Source organism: Chionomys nivalis, chromosome 10 (assembly GCF_950005125.1).
Source record: "Chionomys nivalis chromosome 10, mChiNiv1.1, whole genome shotgun sequence".
Classification (NCBI taxonomy): domain Eukaryota; kingdom Metazoa; phylum Chordata; class Mammalia; order Rodentia; family Cricetidae; genus Chionomys; species Chionomys nivalis.
The window spans coordinates 14,808,037-14,833,666 of record NC_080095.1 but is presented as its reverse complement, the minus strand read 5'-3'; the positions used below and the strand labels follow the sequence as shown (position 1 = coordinate 14,833,666).

The window sequence follows — 25,630 nt, the reverse complement described above, 5'->3', positions numbered from 1 at the left end:
AATGGGACCAGAGTGGATGGGGAACCTGACCAGGTGGCTAGCGTAGGGGGCGGACCAAGAACGTGCTAGGGAGCCTGGGAGGGAACTGACAGTGAGGTCAGAGGCAAAGGGGTCACTCTCGTCGGGTACCCAGCCTGGCCCGGAATGTACCACTCCTTCCCATCTCTCCGCCCTTGCAGAAAAGCCAAACCCGGTTGGGCAGGGCCTCCTTGGAGACCCCACCCCGCCCCGCCCCGGGCAGTACCGCCCCCCACGTGGCCGCCGCCAGGCGGGGCCGCACCTCCCCTTCCTCCCTCCCGCCCCACCCGGCCCGCGAGCGCGGTTAGGTTAGACCGTGCGGAAAGCAGCCGCGGGGCCGCCGCCCGCAGCACCAGACGCTCCGGCGCCCGGACAGAGGAACCTCTGCACTACCTCTCGCTGCGCCCCCACCCGGTAAGTCTGAGGCTTCGGGCTAGTCTGGAACCATAGGGAAACTGAGTCTGGGGACGGTGAGCAAAACAGTTGAGATTGAGGAGAGGGCTTCGAGCTGCCGCGTAGGCACCAATGTAGCCAAAATTCCGCTCCGCGCTCTAGGCGCTAGACTACCGGCAGGGGAACGTCACTCACTGCCTGCAGGGTGTTTGCCCAGGGTCTGACTGGTGGAGGAGTTCCCCCACCTTGCGGCTACCACATCCTGACCATGAATCAGCCACAGTTGAGAAAATAAACTTCAACTCGAGGTCAGCCTACAGAGTAGCACAATGTGGGCTTGCGGCCCCGCCTAGAAAGCTAGCTTCTAAAGATGCCCCTGCAGACTCTTGCACCCTACTGGCCGACCTGAGGGAGTGGCACAGGTCTGCATCTTGTGGCAACGTCTGTCAACCACCATCCTGGCCAAGGATGCTAGGAATGAACGTGATCTTAGAAGGAAAGCTGAGTGACCCCAACTATGCCTTGGTGGACTCCCAAAGGACTATGGGGTTGAGGGGGGGGGGGGTCTGTAGGCCTATCTATCCAGGCCTCTAACCACCGAGGTCCCATGTCACACAGCGGCAGTTTGGGCACACCAGGAGTCAATGGCAAAATGGCCCTGATCTTGCCTGAGCTCCAGGCCAGTGCACCCTCTCGAACGCCCGCACACCCACGCTGAAGCTACAGTTGGGAATTCCCTTCTCACTAGTCCTCATGTGGCGTTTGCCTTCTCTGGGCCTCAGTTTCTTCTCCCATTCTTGAAGGGTGGGGACAGTGGCTCAGACATGAGCAAACATCTAGATCTCTTCAGGGTGTCACTCAGGGCAGGGAGCATTTGGGGAGCAGACACTTGTAGCAAAAATGGGTGTTTGTTCCAAGGCTGGGGACTGAAAGATCTCCCTGTCCCCACCCATTGGCTCAGGGACAACTGTCCAAGTTGACCTAGAAGGGTACTCCTAGGACCAGGTAGGAGTTGAGCCTGCCAGTTCCACCTTCCCGCCCCTTCCCTAAACTCTCTAGCCCCAGTCCAGCCCTCCTAGGAAGGGCTGCCCTCCACCACCCTACCCAAGCAAGCTGCTAGCGAGGGTTCTGCTCCTGAACAGCAGCAACGAGTTAACCTTCAGGAGAGGCCCCTCACTTTGTGGGGGTGCTGATGGCTGTCGGAGCTAATTGCACACATCTCCCTGTGCTGGGACCTGAAAGCACCTACCTTAAATAGACTTGTTCACCTTCTACCAAAGTGCACTTGCTACAGAGGGAAAGTTTTCAGGCTCATGAGAGCTGTTGGGGGAGGCAGGGGAATTGCTGGATGCTGGGTGCAGGCTGGCTACTGCTGGCCCATTCTGGGCAGGAATGATGGCGTTTTCTGCAGGAGACAGAACTCCTGGGCTCTGTGAGGGTGCTGATGTGTTGGTTCCTGGGATCTGGGGGATACTACCTGACTCCCCTTCTTCTGTCTTACACACATAAAGTGTTTAATAGGTGCACAGTTCCTCAGGCAGCAGGCGTCCTGTGTTGGAAAGGGCTACCTGCCTCTTTCTAGAGTGAGCTTCAGAGTCTGTCTCCACGGAGATGCCCCTGTGGCCTGAAGCGGACTGAGACACGTCTGGCGTGTACAGAGAGGATGGAGTCCCTGTCTCCGGAGGTGTTAGAATAGGAGCCCTGTGATGTCGCCTCGACCTGGTAGCCTGACCTGAGTGAAGACGATCTTGTTGAGAAGTTCAGACAGCCCGGGCCTTGAGCCAAAGTAGGATCTGTACGGAACTACCCACCTGCCCAGCACCCAGCACATGGCGCTTCCAGCTGTACAGGAACTGGGGAGGGGACCGTGCCAGCTGCGCCAGTGCCCCCTTATGGCCCTCTCCTAATGTGTGATGACATAGGAACAGGCAGGGGCTGATCGGGGTCTCTCCTCTGTTGGGGCCACCTCCACGATCCTTCAAGCACTGGCCTCGAGCCCTCCTTTTCTTCCCGTCTGTGAGCAGGTCTGCGTGCTGAGCGCAGACAAGCCAAGGGCTGTCGGGGCCCATCTGGCCCTTTGGCTCCCACTCGGTTGGGAGAGAGTGTGTGCTTCTGTCTATCCTGACAAGAGGCCCTTAGAATGACTGTGCTGTAGACATCGATTCCTTGTACCGACATCGCCCCCCGCCCCAGGAGGTGGTATCCAGTGATATGCCACGCAAAGCCTTCTTATCTCCCTAACCCTTATGGAGCTCTGAGAATGACGCCCTACTATGTGGCCTTCACCCTGGTAGCCTGACCTTAGTGAGCAAGCACTCACCACAGGACAGCATCTCAGGACTGGCCACTGCAGCTCAGATGATCAGACGGCCTTGCCCTGGTCAGGTAGCTCCTGCTGAGTCTCTAAATAGGGTGAAGCAGGCTCACCCTCTAGGCTCCCTCTCCCCCCCAGCGACTATAATGAGGTCAGATGCCCTAGACCCCTGGGCCTGGTTCATGGGGCACTGGTAGGTGGAGTGGGATGTGTCATAGTTAGGGTTTCTACAACAGTGATGAAATTTGACCAAAGCAACCTGAGGTTTATTTCTTCTTACAACTCAGTTCCATCACTGAAGGAACTCGGGGCAGGAACCTAAAGGCCGGAACTAAAGCAGAGGCCAGGAGGAGAGCTGCTTATTTATTGGCTTGCTTCTCATGGGCTTACTCATCCTGCTTTCTTACGGTACCCAGGACCACCTGCGCGGGGGTAGCACCGCCCTCTGTAGTGCCACCCCATCAGTCTATCAAGAAAATGCCCGATAGATTTGCCCACAGGCAATCTGATGGAGGCATTTTTCTCAGCTGAGGAGCACCGGATAACTCAAGCTTGCCTCAAGTTAACGAAAAACCAATCAGGACAGAGGTGTGCACTGAAGCCCAGGGCCCTTCACCCCTAATGGAGGACAGGATGGCCAAGGCTGCTTTCCTAGCTCACCCTCACTATGGCTTTCCTTTCTGTAGGAAGTAGACATGGGACAGAAGAGGGGATGGGAGAGTCCAGAGAGGAGGCTAGGTAGCCCTGGCCAGTCTCCTGCCTCTGTGGCATGTGGGCTTGAGGAGAGCTAGCTGACCCTCTGCAGAGTCCGAGTACCAGGGCAGCCCCTGCCTATGCTGCCACAGCGTTCCATGTGTTTCCAGAGCTGGACTTGGTCAGAGCATCCCAGGTTCACGTGGGTACTGTGTTTCCATGGGCCCAGCCTCACCAGCGTGTGGCCTGCGCTAACAGAGGTCAGGCTGATTGGGGCCTGGATGTGAGCCTCTTAGTGAATGAGAGGCCAGTGTAAAACTCACATGAAGGAACGAAGCCAACATCGAAGCCACGTGCTAGGCCAGCCAGGCCCAGTAGGGTCAGGAAGAACACTTCCTGCTTAGCACACCTCATGGCAGTAGGTGTGGCTTCCCTGGGACCCCTCCAAACTTTGCAAAGCAGACTGGCATATCTGCTGCTCCAGGCCCCTGCAACCCTGGGCCGTGGTTTCCGTGTGCAAACTCATCCCTTCCTCATCACCCCTGTGTCCTCGTTCCTGCTGCAGACACAGCTCTACTGCTGTCTGTGCTCATAGCAGGGAGGTAGATGTCTGTTCCCGCCTGGCCACGGCTGGGAGGAGGACGCTACCTGTCCCATGCCTCTCTGCCCCACGTCATAGACAGACATGAGTGGCCTAGTGCAAGACCTGTCTCCACAGAGGGAGGGCTGTGGAGGTATCGACAGGAGTATGAACTGGGCCCTGGCATGTTGCAGAACCACGCAGCTGGTTGCAGGGAGATGGGAGGTCGCCTCTGAGAAGAGTGAAGGCCGAGCCGTGGAGGTGTGGTGCTTGCAGGCCTGATGGCTGTCATTCTGACAGTGCTAGATCAGCCAATCCATGCGGAGTGTCCAGGGCTCCCTGGTGGCCATCCTGACCACTGTACAAATAAGAAAACCCAAGTCCAGAGCAGGCTTTCTCTTGCAGAAACCCTGGTGTCCTCATTTCCCAGCCAGTACGGCAAGCGTGCACTGAGGATCTTGCTCGCCCAGTTGGGCCTGACTGGCTCCCCGGGGCCAGGTGGCTGAGGAATTCTGAGCAGGGCTCCAGTCTCTGAGCTAAATAGATAGAGACTGTCAGGGCTGAGATGACCTTGTGCGGTAATAGTTACAGCTAAAGTGGCATTTTTTCCTGACAACCAAGAAACTGTGGTGCTGGCAGTGACGTGCTCGTAAGAAGACAGAAACAGGAAGTCCATTAGGTTGTCAAGGAACCAGCAGGTCGGAGGTGAAGCCCTCCTCATTGGAGGCAGCCTTGTCTTCTCCGTGAGACCCAGCTATGCCTCTGGCTATGCTGGAGGATGCAAGTGCTGTCCCTCCCCCACTTTCAGTGTGTCTTTGTTCTCATTGCCCCTGGAAGGGAAGCTTGGAGCTAGACACTGGCGGAGGGTGGAGACTGGGATCTGGGATGTGGGTGGACAGCACAGCTTTCCCATCCTGGGCACGGACAGGGCTGAGCTCAGACCAGCACATAACCCTTGCCACACGAATCCTGAAGAAAGTCTGTCCTGTCCAGGTTGGGAGAGGCCTTGCCGAAAACGTCTGAGGGGTCAGAGAGCACATGGGGCCTGTTGGAGAAGGACTTTCCAAGGGTGTCTGATTTTGGAGAGAGAGAGAACCAAAGCAGATGGATTCTAGGGTGAGCCTGAGGTCCCTATGACCACAAACCCCTGAATTGAGCCCTTCAGATGGAGCTGGGTTGTGTAGCACCATAACCCTCGGTCACAACCCTGCCTTCCTTCCTGTGGAGCTTAGCAAACCCAGAACCCCAGGTCTGCATACCTCCTACCCCACCAGGGACGAGGTCACAGGAGGAGCGCCCTCACCGATGGAGTCGGCTTTCCCCCATGCCTCTCTGCAGCCCCCAGTACTTAATGAATGTCCGAGGGGGTCAGGCTGTCCTTGTACTTCATGCAGCTGGGGTGACATTGCAAGTCTAGGACAACTGGAGTCCCCACATCATCCCAGAGCGGGTGGAAGTGAAAGCAGCTTCCCGCTGTGGGTGCCGCCACCCTTCCTGTCTCCAGCTTGCCTGAGTGAAACTCCTGTAGAGGAAAGGGACACCGAGAGCACCCCAGCCTGCCCTCAGGGTCCCCCCCACAGCTGCTCTGTGGACACCTTTCTCACAGAGGGGACGGGAGCAGGAACAGAGGGGACAGGAGCAGGAACAGAGGGGACGGGAGCAGGAACAGAGGGTGTCCCCTAGCCCTAGCAGGTATTTCCTGTTTACTACTTCTGTTGCCGTTTGGGCAGGTGTCTTGGTGACAGTGTTAACTCCAGTGCCAAGAGCTCCCTCATGCACACTCCCTCCCTGAGACCGTGTATCCCATGCCGCATGCTAAGGTGGCCCAGTGGAATCCTTGCTCTCCTTGCACACCATAGGCAACCAATTGGGAACTGGAAGTCCGAGATTCTGCACACTCATTCTGAGCTGCGCTGGCAAGTGGAAACGGGCTAGTTGCTGGTTGGCCAGCCTCTTGACTTGGCCTCATGTATATTTCCATGTATGTGGATATAGGGATGGCGGATGGGTTGATTATTTCTTCCTGGGGACAGTGGATGGATTCTTTTGTTTTCTGAGGATGGTGGATGAGTTCTTTTCTTCCTTGAGGCCTACTGTGCATATAGGATGTCTTACCTGAGTTGAGCCGTAGGCCAGCTGAGGTCCCTGAAGGACTCACAGAAAGATGTGACCCCTGCTGGGAACCGAGACTGGTTGGGAGAGAAGGCAGTAGGGGTCCGGGTAGGACAGGGGCTGTCCTTGAGTCCCGGAAGCTGCCGGGAATGTGTGCACTTCTGTAAAACCAAGGGTTGTCAAGCAGTGGAAAATCTGGGCTTCTGGAAGAGCTAAAAATACAGTGTGGCAGCCCCTGCCACCCAGTTCCGGAATCCCGTTTCTGCCATTTCTCCCTCCCACCCATGGAATGAGAGCTCCCTCCTTTGTGTTTCCCCCAACCCCCAACTGGCTCTGGGCCCAGAAACACCCTGGGCTTGATTCTGGTGTTGGTTGGCAAGGTGCACCCTCAGCTGCCCCTCTACCCTAGGCAGCAGCCCCTCCAGGGGTCCCCTACCTGGTCTATGCCTGCCCTAGCCACTTACCCCTGAATTGGCCCACCAACTCCCTAATGCTGGCAGTCCCTGCAGGGGTTGGGTGCAGATAACAGCGCCTCCTGCCCCAGGGCTTAGGTGCAAAGCCTGGCCTGCTGCTGCTCAAGGGATACCTGAACTCTGGCATATCTAAAAGGCCCAGTGTAGCTAACTGGCTGCAGGGCCTTTGGCTCCTGGAGCTATATTCCTTGTTTTCCTGGATGTAGCAATGAGGAAGTTGAGATGTGGAATCATGTGACTCACCCAGATTCCCTAATGTATTGGAACACCACAGCCACCCTTTTGGAGACCAGAGGACCAGTGCGGGGCTTCCTGCTACTGTCTCTCCCTTGGTTTGTTTGCATGGCATGCTGGGTAAGTGGAGTTGGCCCTCCACACCCACTCAGCTCATGTCTGATTACTAGGCAGGGGCGGAAGCCTCTGGAGTTCCATGAGTCAGAGTAGCTGCCCAGGCATGTGGGGTGGAGGTGCGGACAGCGCCATGCCAGGCTGGCCTACAGCTTATGCAGGAGACAGCCAACTATTACTGAGAGCCACCCTCCCAATCAGTGACCCTGAGGCTTACAGGCCCTGATCCTCTCCTTTCTAGGAGTCCTGTCAATGCTCAGATCTGGGCTGGTCACCATTGACCCTGAGGGAGACCCTGCCTTCATGAGTAGTCTCAAAGTGGAAGGCCTGTACTTGTGGGAAAGTATCCCTTAAGAGCCATGTGTGTGAGCTGGAGAGATGGCTCAGTGGTTAAGAACACTGGCTGCTTTCCCAGAGGACCCAGGGTTCAATTCCCAGCACCCACAGCAGCTCATAACTGCTTGTAACTCCAGTTCCAGGAGATCCAGAATCTTCACATGGACATACATACAGACAAAACACCAGTGCACATAAAGATAAATTAAAAAAAAAAAATCTAGGCAGTGGTGGTACACACCTTTAATCCCAGCACTCGGGAGGCAGAGGCAAGCGGATCTCTCTGAGTTCGAGGCCAGCCTGGTCTACAAGAGCAAGTTCCAGGGCAGGCTTCAAAGCTGCAGAGAAACCCTGTCTCGAAAAACAAAAAACAAAAACATACACGTGTAAACTGGGCATGGCAATGCGCACCTTTAATCCCAGAATTCTGTAAATTCAATGCCAGCCACAGCCAGCCAGGGCTACTGAGGGATGCCCTGTTTTTAAAAGAAAAAGAAAGGGACTGGAGAGATGGCTCAGTGGTTAAGAGCATTGCGTGCTCTTCCAAAGGTCCTGAGTTCAATTCCCAGCAACCACATGGTGGCTCACAACCATCTGTAAACAGGTCTGGCACCCTCTTCTGGCCTTCAGGCATACACACAGACAGAATATTGTATACTAAATAAATAAATATTTTTAAAAAAGAAAAAGAAAGAAAAGAAAAAGGAAAACAACAATAACAAAAACATGGGTAAAGGACAAGCTGCCCTGAGCCCTTGGATCTGGGGATTTTACGGGCAAAGGCCCTGCCCACTGCAGTCCCATTATTCTGAGCGATCTGTGTAGGCAGATGGGACAGTCTCCATGTCCTGGTTCCATCTGCCAAAGCCTGGCTACAGAGCCAGCCTTTCCACCCTAGGATGCTGACTGGGAAAAACACCTGAAAATGGTCCCGTGCTGGGCCATCCCCCACGCCTTGGGCAAAACCAGGGTATCCAGCCCCTCCAAGCCTCCAGCAGGTCTGACTCAGAGTTGAGCACTTGGCCCCAGAGCTGGGAGTGGGAGGCCAGGAATGCACAGATGCCATTCAGACAGCTTCGTGCCAGCTGTGGTGGCACACACCTCTAGTCCCAGCACTTCAGAGGCACGGGTAAGAGGTCAGGAGTGTGAGGGACAGTCTCAGCTACATACTAAGTTTGGGGCCAGCATGAGGCCAGCCAGAAATGGGACATCCTATTGCTTAGACTTGCCTTTCACTGATTGGTGCCGAGTTGGAAACATGCACACAGGTGATGACAGCTGTCAATCATTAGTCAGATTTAATCTGTTGACCTTCCTGGCCAAAGCTGCTAGACTGTGGAGTATCCAGGTGCTGTCACAGTATTAGGCCACTGTCACCTGTCCACACTCGGCGTCATCCCAAGAGAGGTAGGAAGCCTGGCAGAGGAAGAAAGTGCCCCTCACTTTGGCATCCTGGTTTCCAGTCAGACTGGCTCTCCCAGGTGGACACAGTCATCAGTAGGGCTTTAGGGCTTAGCCTTTTAACCCCACAAACAAATTCCCAGGAAAGTGAGCATGAATCCAGGGCCCACCCCACAGATGCAGGGAGGATCCCATCACGGAGTGAGTCCATAGTCCTTAGACAGGCTACACATAGGGCAGGAGGACTGGAAAGTGCCAGAGGAGCAGTTGTAAGGCAAGCAGGTACCCTGACCTTTGTATCTGGGGGCCTCAAGCCTGGGGCACAGTGACTCTGGTGATCCTGATGTCCCAGAAAGATTGGGTGGGTTCAGCACGGAAGACTAGAGCTCCTGGCCAGAGAACTCTGGATGCCAGAGGCCAGGTCTTGGTGAGTTCATACTCCAACCTCTCAGCCTGTGCCAAGGGGACAGGGCCTCTGGCCAATGGAGGCTGGGATGGGGGCGGGGAGGCCAGTTCTAGGCACCTCTTTGGGCAGCACAGAAACTAGGGAGTGTGCAGAGGCCCGTCAGGCAGCTCTGTTCTGTGGTAAAGCTCCCACACTTACTACCAAGACCTACTTCAAGGGCGCAACGCTGCCCAAGAGAGACCAGTCCAGATCGGCAGCTGGCAGCAGGGATGAGAAGCTGGAGGCAGGGCCCCGAATGGGTAGGCAGAGATGGTCGGAAAGTCCTGCGCATCTGGGTGAGTAGACAACTGGACAGCTGGAAGGGCCTAGGATTTGGTGAAAGCAGAGATGGAGGGTAGTGGGTTCCTCCCCCAGTGAGGTGCAGCACAGGACCCAGGCTGGTCTTCCTGGACATTCCTCTGACCTACAGGCAGGAGGAACAACCCCAGCCCCAGTCGCAGGCAGAATCACAGGGGAGGAAACTGAGGCTCAAACAGGCCGAGTGACTGGACTGAAACCCCCATAGGTCTCCAGGCCTGTCTCTGCCGCTCACCGGGCTACTTGTAAGAGGGACCCACTGGATGGGAAGCCAGGCAGGGGCTCTGTTAGTACTGCTGGTCAGGCATGCTCTCTGAGAGCAGCAGGGCCTCAGGTGAGGACAGCAGACGCCTGGAAGCCAGAGCCACACTAGCAGAGTGCCTGAGCTCTAGCTCGACTCAGGCGATGATCTTCTGGGCACCTCTTCAGCCTGAGCTCGCCCCTTTCCTGAAGGAGCTGAGTAAAGTCTGATACGAAGAGCACCAGCCTGCCAGCATTCAGTGGGCTCCAGAAACACTTGCAGGGCCCAGTCGCTGTGAGTGTGGCCACAGTGTAGCCTCTCTGAGCGCTGCCCACAACCCTTCTCCCATTCGGCAGGTAAAAAGCCTGTCCTGCGTGCACAGCCCCTGGGATGGATACTGCTATGGGAGCTTGCCCCACCAAGCCCTTCCCCTCAGCGTTTTCCTCCCACGGCTCCATGATGCCTTTCTCAGATGCTAAATTTAAGATCCCAGCCATACATGGTTGCAGGAGAGCCTGGGATGCCCCTGACCTTTGACGCTGTCCCCAGGGGCTGTGATGGACAGCCTTACAGCCAGCGGGGCCTAGCGGCTGGCCCAGGAAAACCGCATGAATGGAGGAGACAAGAGTGCAGTTTGTCTACAGTTACGCTTTGAGGAAAGACATGATGTGGAGAATGTTTTAGGCCAGGCTTGCCCCTGCCCCACTTGGGGGGCATTTCCGTAGTCGGAGTAGGGCCTGTTGCTGATGAGCCAGGTGAGGCTCTGTATGCCGAGGACTCACTTTCTCTCTGGGTGAACCCACTCCATTAAGCCCTGGGCATCTCATCACATTGTGTCCTCAGCCTGCTCCTATGACTCGCCCCTCCTCCCACCCCCACTCTCCCCACCTCCCAGGCTGTGGGCATTGGGGAAGCAGCTGGAGCCAGATAAGGGAACCTCGGAGATGCATCGTCACCACGATGTCACATCATTCCAGCTGGCATGGCTGCCTGCTGCCTACCCCAGGGTTTCCTAGTTGAACTGGGGCTTGTCAGGGCAACACAGCTCATGCCCCCGTACCCAGGCACAGGGGTCTAACGGAACTGTCTCTCACTGAGCCTTAGGGTCTTTGTGCATATGATAGGGCTTGCCTGTCTATCATTCGATCCAGGAACAAGAAGAGCCTTTATGAGGGTTAGAAACAAAGCAGCTGTCCCAACTTTCCATTAGTGGACTACAAGCCAGAGACCTAAAAGAGAAACTGAGGCAGCAAACAGTGCCTCCACATGTCACTTACGGCCAAGCTCTGACCTCTTAATCTCTGGGTCCTGTGTATCCCCTGCTCAGGCTGATGGCTCTGTCCTCCTCTGTGCCTGCAGGTCAGCAAGATGTCTGTGAAGGAAGGTGCACAGCGCAAGTGGGCAGCGCTGAAGGAGAAGCTGGGGCCTCAGGAGTCAGACCCCACAGAGGCCAACCTGGAGAGCGCGGAGCCTGAGCTGTGCATCCGGCTGCTGCAGATACCCTCCGTGGTCAACTACTCGGGCCTGCGCAAGCGCCTGGAGAGCAGCGATGGCAGCTGGATGGTGCAGTTCCTGGAGCAGAGCGGCCTGGACCTGCTGTTGGAGGCGCTGGCGCGGCTGTCGGGGCGCGGCGTGGCCCGCATTGCAGACGCCCTGCTGCAGCTCACCTGCATCAGCTGTGTGCGTGCCGTCATGAACTCGCAGCAGGGCATTGAATACATCCTCAGCAACCAGGGCTATGTGCGCCAGCTCTCCCAGGGTGAGCTGGAGGCCATTGTGTGAGGGCAGGGTGTGGGGGCTCATCAGGGAAAACCCAGCCCTGAGGTGAGGAAGGTGGAAACAGCTCACCCCAGTCGGGCCCGAGTCCTCCCACTAGCTGCTCCTACTTGTTTCCTCAGTTCTGTGACCAGCAGCCTTCTGCAGGCTCTACCTGCCCTCTGACCTCAGAACAGGTCCCCACATACACTGCTGGGTTCCACGCCCTGTAACAGCACAGCACAGCCCTTCAAGCCTGGCCCTCACCTGCTAAGGACATTGCCCTCTGCCTTTCAGCCCCTTCCCCAGCCCCCACCCCTCTCTCTCTACCTAGTTGGCCACCCTGGCTATGCCTCCTGCTTCTGCCTTTGCGTATCTCGAGACCAGCTCTACCTTCTGGCTTCTCGCAGTGCCTTGGCTGTGGCGAATGGATAGTAGTCTCTGTATGTGCCTCAGTGAAAGCAGCTAATCCCACTGCGGCGCTAAGACCTTCTGTGGAGCAGCGACTAGGATGGTGGTGTGGGTGTGAACTAGGAAACCAGAGGCTGCTATATGTCTAGCCCGAGACCTATACCAGTTGTAGTCTGTCTCTCTAGCCTGGACCCAATTGTACCCCTCCATCAAGCCCTTGTTGTTCTCAGCACAGCCAGATGAGAAAGCACCCCAAAACTTCCCTAGCTCAGGATGGAGAAGGAGAGGGCTCACAGGGATGAGGAGCCATCCCTTGCTGTCAAGTTTCAAACACACTGAGCCTGGAGCCAGCTGCAGGGGCTGGGCTGGGCTAGGCTCTGTAGACTCCAAATACCTCCCTTGCCGTTCCCCGAAAGGACCTGTGTGTGTCCCAAGAGGCAAAGTCAGGGTGCTGGGAAAGAGGGGATGGGAAAGATCCTGGGCCATAAGTTTAGCCGGGGTTGGCATCCTAGGCACCAGCGCCAGAACCAGATCACAGGTGTGTTAAAGACTCATGGAGGCAGCAGGACAGTGGGCCTGCTGAGACATTCCTGACCCTTCACAGCCCTGGATACATCCAATGTGATGGTCAAGAAGCAGGTGTTTGAGCTGCTGGCTGCTCTGTGCATCTATTCACCTGAGGGCCACGCCCTAACGCTAGATGCCCTGGACCATTACAAGGTGAGTGGTGGGGGCCTGGGTCAACAACACAGGATCTCCTGCCGGAGCACGTCCTCACCCTGCCCAACCTACAGACGGTGTGCAGCCAGCAGTACCGCTTCAGCGTCATCATGAATGAGCTGTCAGACAGCGACAACGTGCCCTATGTGGTCACTCTACTCAGCGTGATCAACGCCATCATTCTGGGTCCTGAGGATCTCCGCACTCGTGCCCAGCTGCGGAGCGAGTTCATCGGTAAGTGCCCTCACGTGCTGACCAGTCATCTAGAAGACCTCCAAAGTGCCTGCCTGCTGGGCCAGCTCGGCCTGTCCCCCCCCCCCTTGGGAAAGTGGGACTGTAGCAAATCCTGCCCCTGCCCCACATCCCCTAACACCCCAAAGTCAGGCACTATTCCAGGGTCTGAGTGCCTCCTACTGCCATTGGTTCCTATGGCAGATAGGACATCAGCGCTGAGGGTTCTGTTTCGTAGCTGGCTGTGTGGTAGGGGCAGACAGGTGGCCTGCTTTCAACTCCAGCTCTGCCCCTTCAAGCAGTGGCCACTGAACAAGCAGTAGACTTTGTCCCCTCTGGAACTTTAAGACTCCCTGATGGTCTTAAAGGAGGGAGAGGGGAGATAACGGAGAGTCCTGATCATGTGACAAGGAGCTGGAGGCAGGGAGAAGCCAAAGGCAATTTCCAGACTTTCTAATCCCTTCCGTCTAACCCAGGGCTACAGCTGCTGGATATTCTGACCCGGCTACGGTGAGTCCCTGCTGTGGCTGCTTCTGCCAGCTGCGCCTTCCCCAGTCCCTCCTTGGGGTTCCAGCCATTTGACTCAAGCAGTGTCTGCAGAAGGGTTGAAAGTTTCTTCTAGGAGTGAACCTAGGACTCAGGCACTGTCCACAGGAGCCAGAATGCCTGGTTAACTCGGGATCCAGGTGCACAGCAGGCCATAGCTGTGGTGTAGAACTCACTTCTGTGGACAGTTGCTCGCCTTGCTCCGAAGCTCGGGTGTAACACAGCCCGGAGTCTGTATTGACCCTGGTGTCTCCAAAGGGAGCCTGTCCAGTTGAGAACCCTGATCCTGAATACACTCAAGACAGACCCCGCTGGGGCTCTTTACCTCCAGGAAGTCAGCATGAGCAGCCGTAGAGACTCTACTGTTGTGAAACTAGCCCAGTGCAAGGCTCTGGGACCTGTCCCCAGGTGGGCAGTGAGGGGGTCAGTTAGTGGCCAGGCTGAGGTAGTAGCAGCACCCGGCCCCAGTATATACACTTGACAACTGACTCAGGCCAAGCCCATCCCCTCTCATGTTTCTTGGTGGCCTGCCTTAAGTATGATCTTGACTGTGTTTTGTTAAACCTTTACATGAGGACCCAACCCCATCCTGTACCTGTCATGAGAATCTGCCATACCCCATGCCTGGACATACCCAGGTGACCCCTGGGCAGCCTGGCAGGGTGAGAGACTCACATCCATTCTTGCTGCAGTGCTGGCTGCAGCTCACTGGGCCTGGCTAGGAACGCTGCCCAGTTTGCTCAGGTGGCCAGAGTAGAGGTGGCTGCATGCAGCCTGGACTGTGGGGAAGGGTCCAGTGGGACAGCGGCTCAACTGGCTGTCCTCATCCCCTAGAGACCTAGAGGATGCTGACCTGCTGATCCAGCTGGAAGCCTTCGAAGAGGCCAAAGCAGAGGATGAGGAGGAACTGCAGCGTGTTTGCGACGGTATCAACATGAACAGCCACCAGGAAGTCTTCGCCTCCCTGTTCCACAAGGTGCAGTCCCACCATGGCCAAGCACAGAGCTAGGGTCATAAGGCAGGGAATGCGTTGTCCTGGGGATGGGGTCGTAATGCAAGACAAGCTTCCAGAGGTCAAAATTGTCCAAATTGACTGTGTCTTCCTGTGCCTCCGCTAGGTAGTGATTATTGGGGACTTCAGGTAACTTAATGCAAGGTGAGGGGTCAGGAGTCTTGAGTTTACATGCCCCCACCCAGTCTTAGTCACTGAATGCAGCAGCTCTCATCTGGGGGTGACAGTAATAGTTAGAAACCATGGGTACCATTTAACATCTTATAGCATATAGGGTGATCCTCATACCACCAGTACCACAAAGAGCTCTGGGTATGTGCCACCCATAACCCGGGCTGCAAGTGAAGGGACTATACGACGCCCCTGGCGCATGGGCTGGTGGGTAGCCACCTGCCCAAGGGCAGGGATGACCATCTACCTTTCTATTTTGGTTACTGCAGGTGAGCTGTTCCCCAGCGTCAGCCCAGCTGCTGTCGGTGCTGCAGGGTCTCATGCATCTGGAGCCTGCCGGCCGCTCAGGCCAGCTGCTCTGGGAGGCCCTGGAGAACCTGGTGAACCGGGCTGTGCTCCTGGCCAGCGATGGTGAGAAGCTGGGAGGGGCAAGGCATGCAGGGGGGCACAGCCTCGTGGGAAGACCCTGAGATCCTCCGCCATGTGGAAGGTGACGTCCCTTTGCCTTGTTCTCATCTCTGGCCCTCTCCCTTAACTCTGCACACTTCCTGCAGCCCAGGCTTGCACCCTGGAGGAGGTAGTTGAGCGACTGCTGTCCATCAAAGGGCGGCCCCGACCAAGCCCCCTGGACAAGGCCCACAAGAGTGTCCAGGCCAACCTAGGCCAGAATCGGGACAGTTCTTCCCGAAACACTACTACTCCCACAGCTAAAGTGGAAGGCCAGCAGCCGGCAGTGGCTTCTACCTGCCAGCATGTGGGCAGCAGCCAGAGACCCAGTGATGACGTAGCTCCACAGACAGCCCTCCAACAGGCAGCCTCACCTCTACCTACCCCACCGCTCTCCAGCTCCACCCCTGTGCTCCCTCCACCCCCACCCCCCCTGCCAGGCCAAGGGACCATATCTCCCCCAGCACCTCCTCCACCCCCACCATTGCCACCCCCCTTGCCAGGCTCAAGGACCATATCTCCTCTACCCCCACCACCACCTCCCCTACCAGGCTCAGAGGCCGTGTCCCCCCCAGCACCTCCACCACCTCCACCTCTGTCTGACTCCTGGAGGACCCAGCCCCCGCCCCCACCCCCACTCCCTGGCATGGGTGGTCCACCTCTTCCTCCTCCCCCTCCCCCACTACCTGGAACAGGAGGGATTCCTCCCCCACCTCCTCCCCTGCCTGGTTTCTCTGTCCCCTCCATGGTGGGTGGTGTGGAGGAGATCATTGTGGCTCAGGTGGACCACGGCCTGGGCTCAGCCTGGGTCCCCAGTCACCGGAGGGTGAATCCACCCACACTGCGTATGAAGAAGCTGAACTGGCAGAAGCTGCCGTCCAATGTGGCACGAGGTGAGTCCTTATTCCAAGCCAGCCTCTGGGGAGGGTAGGTACACACTGGTCATTCCTCCTGTGAGTGTCCACATTCACTTAGTCAAGACAGCCAGGCCCCTGTCGGAGTCCAGTTCTTACCTGTCTTGCATGGGAAAAAGCCACCACCTCAGAGCCCTGTGGGTGTCAGGTGTCTGCTGCCGAAGGCCCCACCCTCCTCTGAAGACTCTCTGTAGTGCCCTAGGTGTCAGGTGCTGATGCTCAGAGAAGGCCAGCCAGAGAGCCCAGGTCACCTGCCAGCATGGGTGTGTGTGCCCATATGCGTGCACACAGCCCGAAACAGCTTGGAGGTTTCCTTTATCAGATATGCCACCCAGGCTGGGCTCCAGGCTCCTGCTCACTCCCCAGAGACCTCAGCACACCTGCCTTTGGACCCGCCGGCCCACATTAAGGAGAAGTTTCAGCAGGGTACCTTGTCCATCCCTCCCCTGTAGAACGCAACTCCATGTGGGCAACACTAAGCAGCCCTTGCACAGAGGTGGTGGAACCTGACTTCTCCAGCATTGAGCAGCTCTTCTCCTTCCCCACGGCTAAGCCCAAGGAGCCCTCTGCTGCCCCCGTCAGGAAGGAACCCAAAGAGGTAAGGTGGACTCTGACCATCTCCTGCGGGGATAGAATGACCTGCTCTGCCCACCCTCCAGATACCAGCTAAAAGGTGGGTTTTCTAGGTCACTTTTCTGGACTCCAAAAAGAGCCTGAACCTCAACATCTTCCTGAAGCAATTTAAATGGTGAGTGAGGGACATAATGTTACTGTCAAATTCAGCCCCAGGCAAGCGGCCAGCTCTGCTCTGAGCTTCCCAGGTCTGTCCAGCAGCGCCCTCTGCAGACTCGCCATGTCTGTGCATGCTTCATCCCCAGGGCAGGAGATAGTGTATAACTGCCACAGACTGTCTCATGGAAGATTCTAGAGGCCAGGGTGGAAGTGAGGCCCAGAAAATCCCTGAGGTAGACTCCTAGGCCATAAGCAAGCTGTGACCAAGTCAAGGGAAGACTAGGTAGGCCCTGCCTGCCAGTTTCTAAACCCTTACCCTTCCAAGATGCCCATCAGCCACCCTCATCTCTGAGCATGGCAGGAGACAAGGGGAAGAGGGAAAGTCATGCTTCTTGACCCCTGCCCTCACCCTCCCCAGCTCCAATGAAGAAGTCACTGCAATGATCCGGGCTGGAGACACAACCAAGTTTGATGTAGAGATTCTCAAACAGCTCCTAAAGCTCCTTCCAGAAAAGCATGAGGTGAGTAGGGGCCCAAACCAACCAAAGAAGCAGGGATAGTGAGGTCCTGACCCGCCTCACCCCCGTGGAGGGCCACTGGAAGGCCAGGAGCCACCATGGACCTTGATGAGGAAGTGCAGGGAGGCAGGTGTCGGGCAGGCAGACATGGTTCCTACATGTGGCATCCGTGCAGATTGAGAACCTGCGGACGTTCACGGAGGAGCGAGCCAAACTGGCCAGTGCTGACCAGTTCTACATTCTCCTCTTGGACATTCCCTGGTGAGCAGCCCTGGGCTCCTGCTTAGCCTGTGGGGAGGGAAAGATGGGGAGAGCAGGGTAGGGGCCAAGCTTAGGAGAGGAAGAAGGAGTCAAGAAGGCAGTTGTACACAGTCCCTAGGACTCCGAGAATGAGTCATCTCTAAGTGTCACCATGTTCCTCGTCCTCTCTCAGAAAGCAGAGGTGACCTCTTAAGTCCTGAGGCCAGAGTCTTCCTGAGACGCTCCAGGCCCCCTAAGCTGACTCCTAATTGTCCAGGCCATATTTCTGTCCTGGGCACAGGCCTAGAAATGTGCACGTTCCCCAGCCAGGCCATGGGGACCCCTCCCTCAGTCCACCCACCAAGGGCAGAGCATGTTCCCAGTGGCAAGCATGGTGGAGCCTCCGGGCCCTAACCCCCTGCTCTGCCACACCAGCTACCAGCTGCGGGTGGAGTGCATGATGCTGTGTGAGGGCACGTCCATCGTACTGGACATGGTGCGGCCCAAGGCCCAGCTGGTGCTCACCGCCTGCAAGAGTGAGTGGGGCCCAAATGCCTATGGGGCTGGGAGGGACAGGCCTGCCACGCGTCAACCCCTGCTGTAGCCATGGCATGGCCATCGAGAGCTGTGAAGTTGCTGGCTTTCTCCGCCAAAGCCCATGGTCACCTCTACCGTTTCCACATGACACACACACACACGCGCTTGTACACTCAGTACAGTAACTTCCACAGTAAGTTACTGCACACATGAGTGAGGATACGTAGTCCATACACACAGGTATAGCATGCATGCAGATATATTCATATGCAGTCACTCACAGCACACAGAAACACAAAGGTATATATGCATTCCCCTTCTGTGACTAAAGAATGACAGAGACCCGCTTAGCCACCAGAGCAGGGACATAGATAGGCTCCAGTAGTCCAGGGACAGCTCACTCCTCTCCGGCACACAGCATGGTGCATGGCTGCTCCCATCTCAGCCCCTGAGCCAGGAGTGTCCTCCCTGCAGCCTAAGGGACAGGGACCTGAAAACGAGGGTGGCCACAGATCGGAAGGGGCTCCTCTAGCATTCCAGAGTCCTCGCCCACAGGACCTGTAATGGCCGGACACCTGCTGGAGTTGAGGGCTCAGCAAATGTGGCCATGGCAGGAAGTGTCCTTTCTGGTGCTGTGATAGGCCCGGGGTCAGGAAGCAAAGCGAACAGCCACACTCTGGGATACATGGAGACTTTGGGCTTTACTTCAACCCTGTTCCTCCATCACAGGCCTGCTCACCAGCCAACGGCTGCCTGTCTTCTGCCAGCTGATCCTCAAGATTGGGAATTTCCTCAACTATGTAAGTCGAAATTGTCCTGTGACCCACCTTCCACCACATCCTGGAAGTCGGGGGGCTCACCTCACACCCTGGGAGTCAGGGCGCTCACCCCACACCCTGCGAGTCAGAGGCTCACCACACACACCCTGGGAGTCGGGGGGCTCACCCCTCACCCTGGGAGTCGGGGGACTCACCACACCCCGGGGTTGAGGGACTCATCCCATACCCTGGGAGTCGGAGGGGAGTTGGGACTCACCCCCTGTCCCTCACAGGGCAGCCATACAGGAGATGCAGACGGTTTCAAGATTAGCACGTTGCTGAAGCTCACAGAGACCAAGTCCCAGCAGAGTCGCGTGACTCTGCTGCACCATGTGCTGGAGGTGACCTCTAGGAACCTGCGGATGGGGCATCCCCTCCTCTTGCCAGACCTTACTCTGGCCTTAGGCCTGTTAATTATTCTAGAGACTGAGCCACAACACTGCCCATACCCAGCAGGCCTTACCTCCCCCCTCCATACACATCGGGACAGGCCCCTCTACTGTCACCCACCTCTGGAAGGCAAAACTGTTACAAGACCACAGGCCCATGGCAGGATTTTAGAGGCCCCAAAGGGTCAGAGAGTTGGTGGAGGTTCTACCCATGCGTGTACAGGGTAATAGCCACAGGCTCAGCAGGGTCACCAAGATCTTACTGGGCACCTTGTGTTACAGGAGGTAGAGAAAAGCCACCCAGACCTCCTACAGCTGCCGCGGGACTTGGAGCCGCCCTCTCAAGCTGCAGGGTGGGTGCTCCTGCTAGCCTAATGCCTTAGCAGCTCCGGCCCCAACCTCTGATCCCAGCTGCCTTGCCGTAGAGCCTGGCCACAGTGGTGCCTCAGGACCCCCTACCCCAGAGAATGCCGACTTTCACTTTGGGACAGGACTGTGTCCGCTCTGTGACCTAGATCAGAAAGTGAAGTCTGGAAGGGATGGGGTGACGGCTTGGCACAGTGTCTCTACAAAGTGAACCTTCCTAACAGCCTAAGATAGGTCCCGCCACCTCATGATTCAGATGACGAAACTAAGACTCAGGGAAGTGGTGTCGTCATCCTGGAGTCTCGCCACACAGCGGAGAGGCTAACTGGACACACCAGCTCCAGAGTCTATGCTCCTGTCATGCTCCACTGCCCTGGGAGCTTTTGGTCCAGCAGCTGCCGGACCTTAGAGCCAGTCAAACAAGAGTGACAGTGGGCCTAGCAGCTGGGCAAAGGTTCCCAGGTGTGCTCAGTATGAAACAGCCCACTCTACAGTGAGGGGTCAGTATCCTGTCAGGTCTGACTGATCTGAGTGCCACTAGAATAGGCACCTCACCTACCATACAGGGTCATCAGGATTGGCTGGCTTCTGGGACCTGCAATGTGAGAATTGTGGTGGACCCAGGGTTGGCAGGGGGTGCGTGAAGAGGGCTGACACAGTCCCAGGGACTGTGCAGACAGGGGCCCACTGTGACAGGTGTCAGCTGATGCCTGATTTACCTTGCCCATCTTGACCCTCGGTGCCTTTCAGAATCAACCTGGAGATCATCCGCTCAGAGGCCAGCACCAACCTGAAGAAGCTTCTGGAAACAGAGCGGAAGGTGTCCGCCTCAATCCCTGAGGTGAAAAAACAGTATGCTGAGCGCCTCCAGGTAAGGCTGGTCAGTGGGTATCCTATGGTTGGCAGAAGAGGCTTCTTCTCAGTACAGTCGAGGGAGGAGCACAGATCCTGGGATGTCCAGGACCATGTAGAACGAGTTGATGGGTGAGCAGCTCTGCTGTGAGCATAGGCCAAGGGGACAAGAGAGCCTGAGTCAGCAGACCGCTTTTCTGCTTCCTGTCCTAGCCTTTCCTGTAGGGTATGGACTCCGTGACCCTAGGCTAAAGCTCCCAGGTTCATCCAGCATGCCCCAGGCCCTACTCTGCCCAAGGGTCCTGGGCGTAAGGTCTCACCGGCATGCTCCTCTGGCTCACTGTGGGGTGACTGTGGCTTATGTCCCCAGGCCAGCATCGAGGCCTCTCAGGCACTAGACAAGGTATTTGAGGCCATTGAGCAGAAGAAGCTAGAGCTGGCCGACTACCTGTGTGAAGACGCCCAGCATCTGTCTCTAGAGGACACGTTCAACACCATGAAGACTTTCCGAGACCTCTTCACCCGTGCCCTGAAGGTGTGGTGGGCCCGGGGGAGTTAGGTGATGCCTGAGACCAGAGTGGGGTTCCCAGCCCCTCTGTTCCCAGCTGTGATAGGTGCAGCCGTGAGCCCCACCATACTTGTCCCTCGGTATTCCCGCTGTGGGTTACTGGGATGGATGACGAGGCTCCTGTCTGTCTGAGCAGGAGAACAAGGACCGGAAGGAGCAGATGGCGAAGGCAGAGAGGAGGAAACAGCAGTTGGCAGAGGAGGAGGCACGGAGGCCGAGGGGCGAGGATGGGAAGCCTGGTGGGTCTCGGGGACAGGTGGGAACAGTTACAAGGCTTGGGATCCAGGTGGAGCTGCTGTCCTTCCTCTCCCAAGCCTTCCTGTGCTTCTCCGGCTCTCTTGGGGATCCCTGGTGTGGCCTGGGGTCTCTGGGCTGCCCTCTGAGGTCTGTGGCTTTGCAGTCAGGAAGGGGCCTGGGAAACAAGAAGAGGTGTGTGTCATCGATGCCCTGCTGGCCGACATCAGGAAGGGCTTCCAGCTACGGAAGACAGCCCGGGGCCGAGGGGACGCTGAAGCGGGCAGCAGAGTGGCTCCAACAGAGGCCACAGAGCCTGGTGAGACCCGAGCCTGTGACCTTCCCATGCCCTCCCACCAATTACCTATGCTTACCTCTAGGAAGCCTTCTGGGATCTGAGGCTCTTTGAGAACCCTACACACACGTCCCTGGAGATACTAAAGTGGGGAGCATGGTGGAGGTCCCGTTGGCACAGCTCTGTAAAGGCCCCCTGAGAGGGCTGTGCCTTTGGGTGGCCAGGAGGTGTGGGAGTTGTGGTCCGCTGATAGACACCCCGAGTTCAGGGCACCTGAGATGTTAAGACAGGCAGACCTTAGGAAGGGCTCCACCATTGTAGCTCTGATGAAAACGGTTGGATTTTGTGGCCCATTGGGTATCCTCCCAGTCTCCGTGTGTGGAGATACTGCCCTGCCTTGACCCATAAGAAGCCATACTGGAGGGTTCCTGAGACTGAAGTTTGGAGTAGTTTAGGAGGGCTCAGGGTCAGGAACACTTCCAGGAGTGGGACCAAAATGCCCCGGAACATGGCTCTTCATGTCATTGACATCCCTCCATCCACAGCAACTGCCAGCAACCCTATACAAGGCACAGACCACCCTATCTCAGAGCCAAGCTTGGATACGACAGCAGCCGGCGAGCCACAGGGCTGGGACCTTGTGGACGCTTTAGCCCCCAGCCCCCAGCCCTCCAAGGAGGAAGGTGGCCCCCCAGCCCTGGAGAGGCGTTCTTCCTGGTATGTGGATGCCAGTGACTTCCTGGTCCCTGAAGATACCCCGAATGCCCAGCCCTCTGAGGGCGTCTGGCCAGTGACTCTGGGAGATGCTCAGGCCTTGAAGCCCCTCGAGTTCTCTAGCAATAAACCTCCTGGAATCGAGAGCTCACAGCAGGATGCTATGGATGCTGAAGCCTTGAGGGGTGTCCACCAAGCCAAGGCTGACAGCGTGAGAGAGGGAGCAGAGGATACAGCTGAGCGCGGACACAGCACCCACCTCCCCTGCACAGGCCCTGGAGAGGATGAGGACGAGGACGACACAGCCCCAGAGTCTGCGCTTGACACGTCCTTGGACAGGTCCTTCTCTGAGGATGCAGTGACAGATTCCTCAGGGTCTGGCACCCTCCCCAGGGTTCGAGGCCGGGTCTCAAAGGGGACAAGCAAGCGAAGGAAGAAACGTCCCTCAAGAAACCAGGAAGGTAAGTGGGAAGCGGGCTGCGGTGAGCAAGGCTGGGGGCACCTGGGTCTGGGCATGTGGTTAGAGCTGATTGTCCCACTACAGGGCCTGGGACCTCTCCCTGCCATCCAGCTGGTCCCTCCCCTATCCCTGCGGGTACTACAGGCTCAACCAGCGTCCAGGAGACAGGGTGATTCAATGGGACACAGCACTTCACACAGAGGGCCGCTTTGGGGGCCACCACTCACGTCACCCTTGCCTGCAAATTCCTGCCTTCACACCCCTTCTGCAGGGCGTGGAGCAGGGTGGTGGACCTTGGCTCTTGTTGCTGCAGGGTGGTCTGGCATTAAGATCCTGGGTGCAGCCACCATTGTCACTGTGACCCAGAGAATCTGGGCTTCGGACTGGCGGTTTATCTCTGCCCCTGATCAAGAGTGTTGGCATGGCTAGCTTGGACCCCACAGATCCCACCACCCTGAGCTCAGGGCTGCCCACCTGTGATGAGCTGATGAGTGTGTTTCTTTTATTTGGAAGCAGAGTTTGTCCCTGATTCTGATGATAATAAAACAAAAAGGCTGTGTGTGATCCAGTGAGGTACGTATGCAGCCTGGCTTATGTTGACTAATGGTGGCAGCGGGTGCTGGGGCCTCAGCCTGCTGCCTGACCCTCCTGGGCACTAACCTAGCTTCTCTACAGCCCTCTGGGTATTATCAGCAAATCCCAACCTTGGCTCTTGGTATTGGTGCCCTTGCTGTTCCTGCCTTTTTGGAGAAGGCCCAGCTGCCAAGCCTTTCCTGCCCCAAGGTCTTCTCTCCCCCAGCTGGACACAACCTCAGAACTGGACTCCAAATGGGCTTCCAAGGAAGGGTAGATAAAGTCAAGCTTCCTGTAGGGAGTGGGATCTCAGCCTTTGTGGGTACAGCGTGGGATCTTCGGGGATGACTGTTTCTTGGTCCTGCAGGACAGACTGAGGTTGTTCCTATCTGTGCCTCGGCCCTACCCAGGGTCATGGTAACTCTGCAGCTTTACTAACCCCAACTCCCCAGAAGACACGGTCCCTCTGCATGGAGCCAACCCTCCCAAGACTATTCCAGCTCTCCCATGGTACAGGTTAAGGCCGAATGCATGCCCAAAGAGACTGGAAGGAAATAGATGTCTCAAGTGCAGCTGCTGCCAGAGGCAAAGGTCCCTGGGCCTCCCCGTTCCTGTACCCAGGAGCAGAAAGGGATCAGTTTGGATGCCAGGTCTTCCTTGTATGTGCCATAGGGGCCTTCTGGACCCCACTCATGGCAAGACAGCCAGGGTCAGTGACATGACTCTAGAGGTTAGAGATGCTGTTGGACCAGCTTGGGCCCTGCTCCGTGGCCAGGCTTCGTGGATGAAGGAAGGTCCAGCTTAGGACAATAGATCCTGGCCCGTCATGAGCTGTGAGTCCAGGCTGAACAAGTCCCAAGCACCTCTGGCTATGCTCAGGGACCCTGGGTCTGCCTGGCACTTAGAACCCGCTGGCCACTGGGCTTAAGTCTCAGGATCGAGGTACAAGGATGAGGGCTGTTGGTTCATTGCAGGCAAGACCCACAGGGAGGTCAGAACACCATTCCCCTTGGGGCCCAAGCTCACAGTGTCTTCCCTCACTTTTTCAGTGGTGTTAATCCTGCACATGGACTGCCCCATTGTATAATGCACTTTGATGGAGACCAGCTTCTGTGTCCCTGGGCCAGCAGCCTCTCCATGCTGCGTACCACTATTCTAACTAACCCGGACTTGCTACACCCCTGCCTTGGTTGTTGGTTCATTTCCGCACTCCCTGTGGATGTCCTGATAACACCCTGGGCGAAATTTTGGCCGCTAGCTGCTGCTCCACTCATTTTCTCTCGTCTTGAACAGATTCTCAAACCCAAGCCTCCAGGGGAGCCTGGACCCCCACCTACCACTGGTGGAAAAAGCAGGCTTTTTAGGAAGCACATAGAGTGTTGGGATCAGGGTTCCTACAGGGGCAGGCTGGTGGCAGTTAAGTGTATAACTGCCGGTCCAGGACCCTCCTTGGTCAGCACCTAGCCAGAAAGAAAGCAGGAAGGACCAAGTCCAGCTCAAAGGGCCCAATGCAGGTTGGTGAGAATAGAGAGTGGTGTGGGTCTGAGAAGTGAGAAGTAGACCCCATGGACCCTACGGACCCCACTGCAGGTGGAATCGAGCTAAGGCACCAAGCCTGGCTGGGACAGCTTCTGCAGGGGCAGCCTGCTGGTATCACCTTGGCTCCATCCTCTCAGATGAAATCTGCTGCCCCAGAGAAGAACCTGGGGTCAGAGTGGACCTGGATACACATCATAACCTCGGCATTGAGACCCATAGAGGGCAGCTATAGCTTTCTGAGAAAGGTTGCTCCTGACTTTCTCATTTCCTTCCCCACAGGCCTCAGGTCCAGGCCCAAAGCTAAGTGAGTGTCCTGAATGGCTCAGTACAGCAGCAGATGCTGGATTGCTGTGTGGAGAGGCTCTTCGGGGCCAGGCTGGGACTGGGCCCCTGAGAAACCGAAACTCCGTGCCTTACCCAGCCAGGATCCTTGAAAGCCTTGGCCGTTGATGCTAGGACCTGACCTGGCATCACCCTGGACCACCTGCACGCTCATAGGCTCACAATCTGCTTTGCAAACCCCTACCCACCCCTACCGCATGCACCGCAGGGGAGGGAGGGAGATACAAATGCCTGCAGTGGGCTGCAACATCCCCAGCCTGCCTCCGTGGCGCAGTTGATTTTTAGCTGAGTACTGTCTTCTGCATCTTTCTTCTGCTGTGGCTGAATTGGGGATGGCGAGGGCTCCAGGGAGGCTTGCTGGCAGTGCTGTGGGAAGATCCTGGCTGGTAGGCCCCAAGGGACAAGAAGAGCTGAATAATGAGAGGGGACCATAACAGCTGCCATCTCCCTCAGTGTCTGCCCAGTGAGGAGCAGGCTGCCCCTGCTCGGCTCCCCTGTCCCCACTCCAGGTGTGCACTGTTGAGTTTGGAGCCCAGCGGGGATTTTAACCAATAAAAAGCAACCTTGTCTGTCA

The 25,630-nt window shown here is 56.8% G+C and overlaps 1 protein-coding gene across 6 annotated transcripts; it reads left to right on the top strand.

The window, feature by feature from the left end:
* The first annotated feature begins 303 nt into the window (after window positions 1-303).
* On the top strand, window positions 304-25,630 carry Inf2 (inverted formin 2). Of its 6 annotated transcripts, none has more exons than XM_057782514.1 (23): window positions 304-432; window positions 4,992-5,114; window positions 11,032-11,431; window positions 12,443-12,558; window positions 12,633-12,792; window positions 13,266-13,299; window positions 14,170-14,311; window positions 14,788-14,929; window positions 15,073-15,858; window positions 16,332-16,477; window positions 16,566-16,627; window positions 17,030-17,132; window positions 17,305-17,390; window positions 17,805-17,905; window positions 18,636-18,706; window positions 18,958-19,065; window positions 19,396-19,466; window positions 20,230-20,350; window positions 20,702-20,866; window positions 21,036-21,138; window positions 21,300-21,452; window positions 21,974-22,603; window positions 22,687-23,108. In XM_057782514.1, exons 2-23 carry the CDS (start codon window positions 5,103-5,105, stop codon window positions 22,773-22,775), a joined length of 3,801 nt encoding a protein of 1,266 aa, XP_057638497.1. In that variant the 5' UTR covers window positions 304-432; window positions 4,992-5,102; the 3' UTR covers window positions 22,776-23,108. The 6 variants fall into 6 exon arrangements, with proteins under 6 accessions (XP_057638497.1, XP_057638499.1, XP_057638494.1 ...); XM_057782512.1 differs by lacking the exons at window positions 304-432; window positions 4,992-5,114; window positions 22,687-23,108 and adding exons at window positions 9,321-9,409; window positions 23,119-23,175; window positions 24,994-25,630; XM_057782516.1 differs by lacking the exon at window positions 4,992-5,114.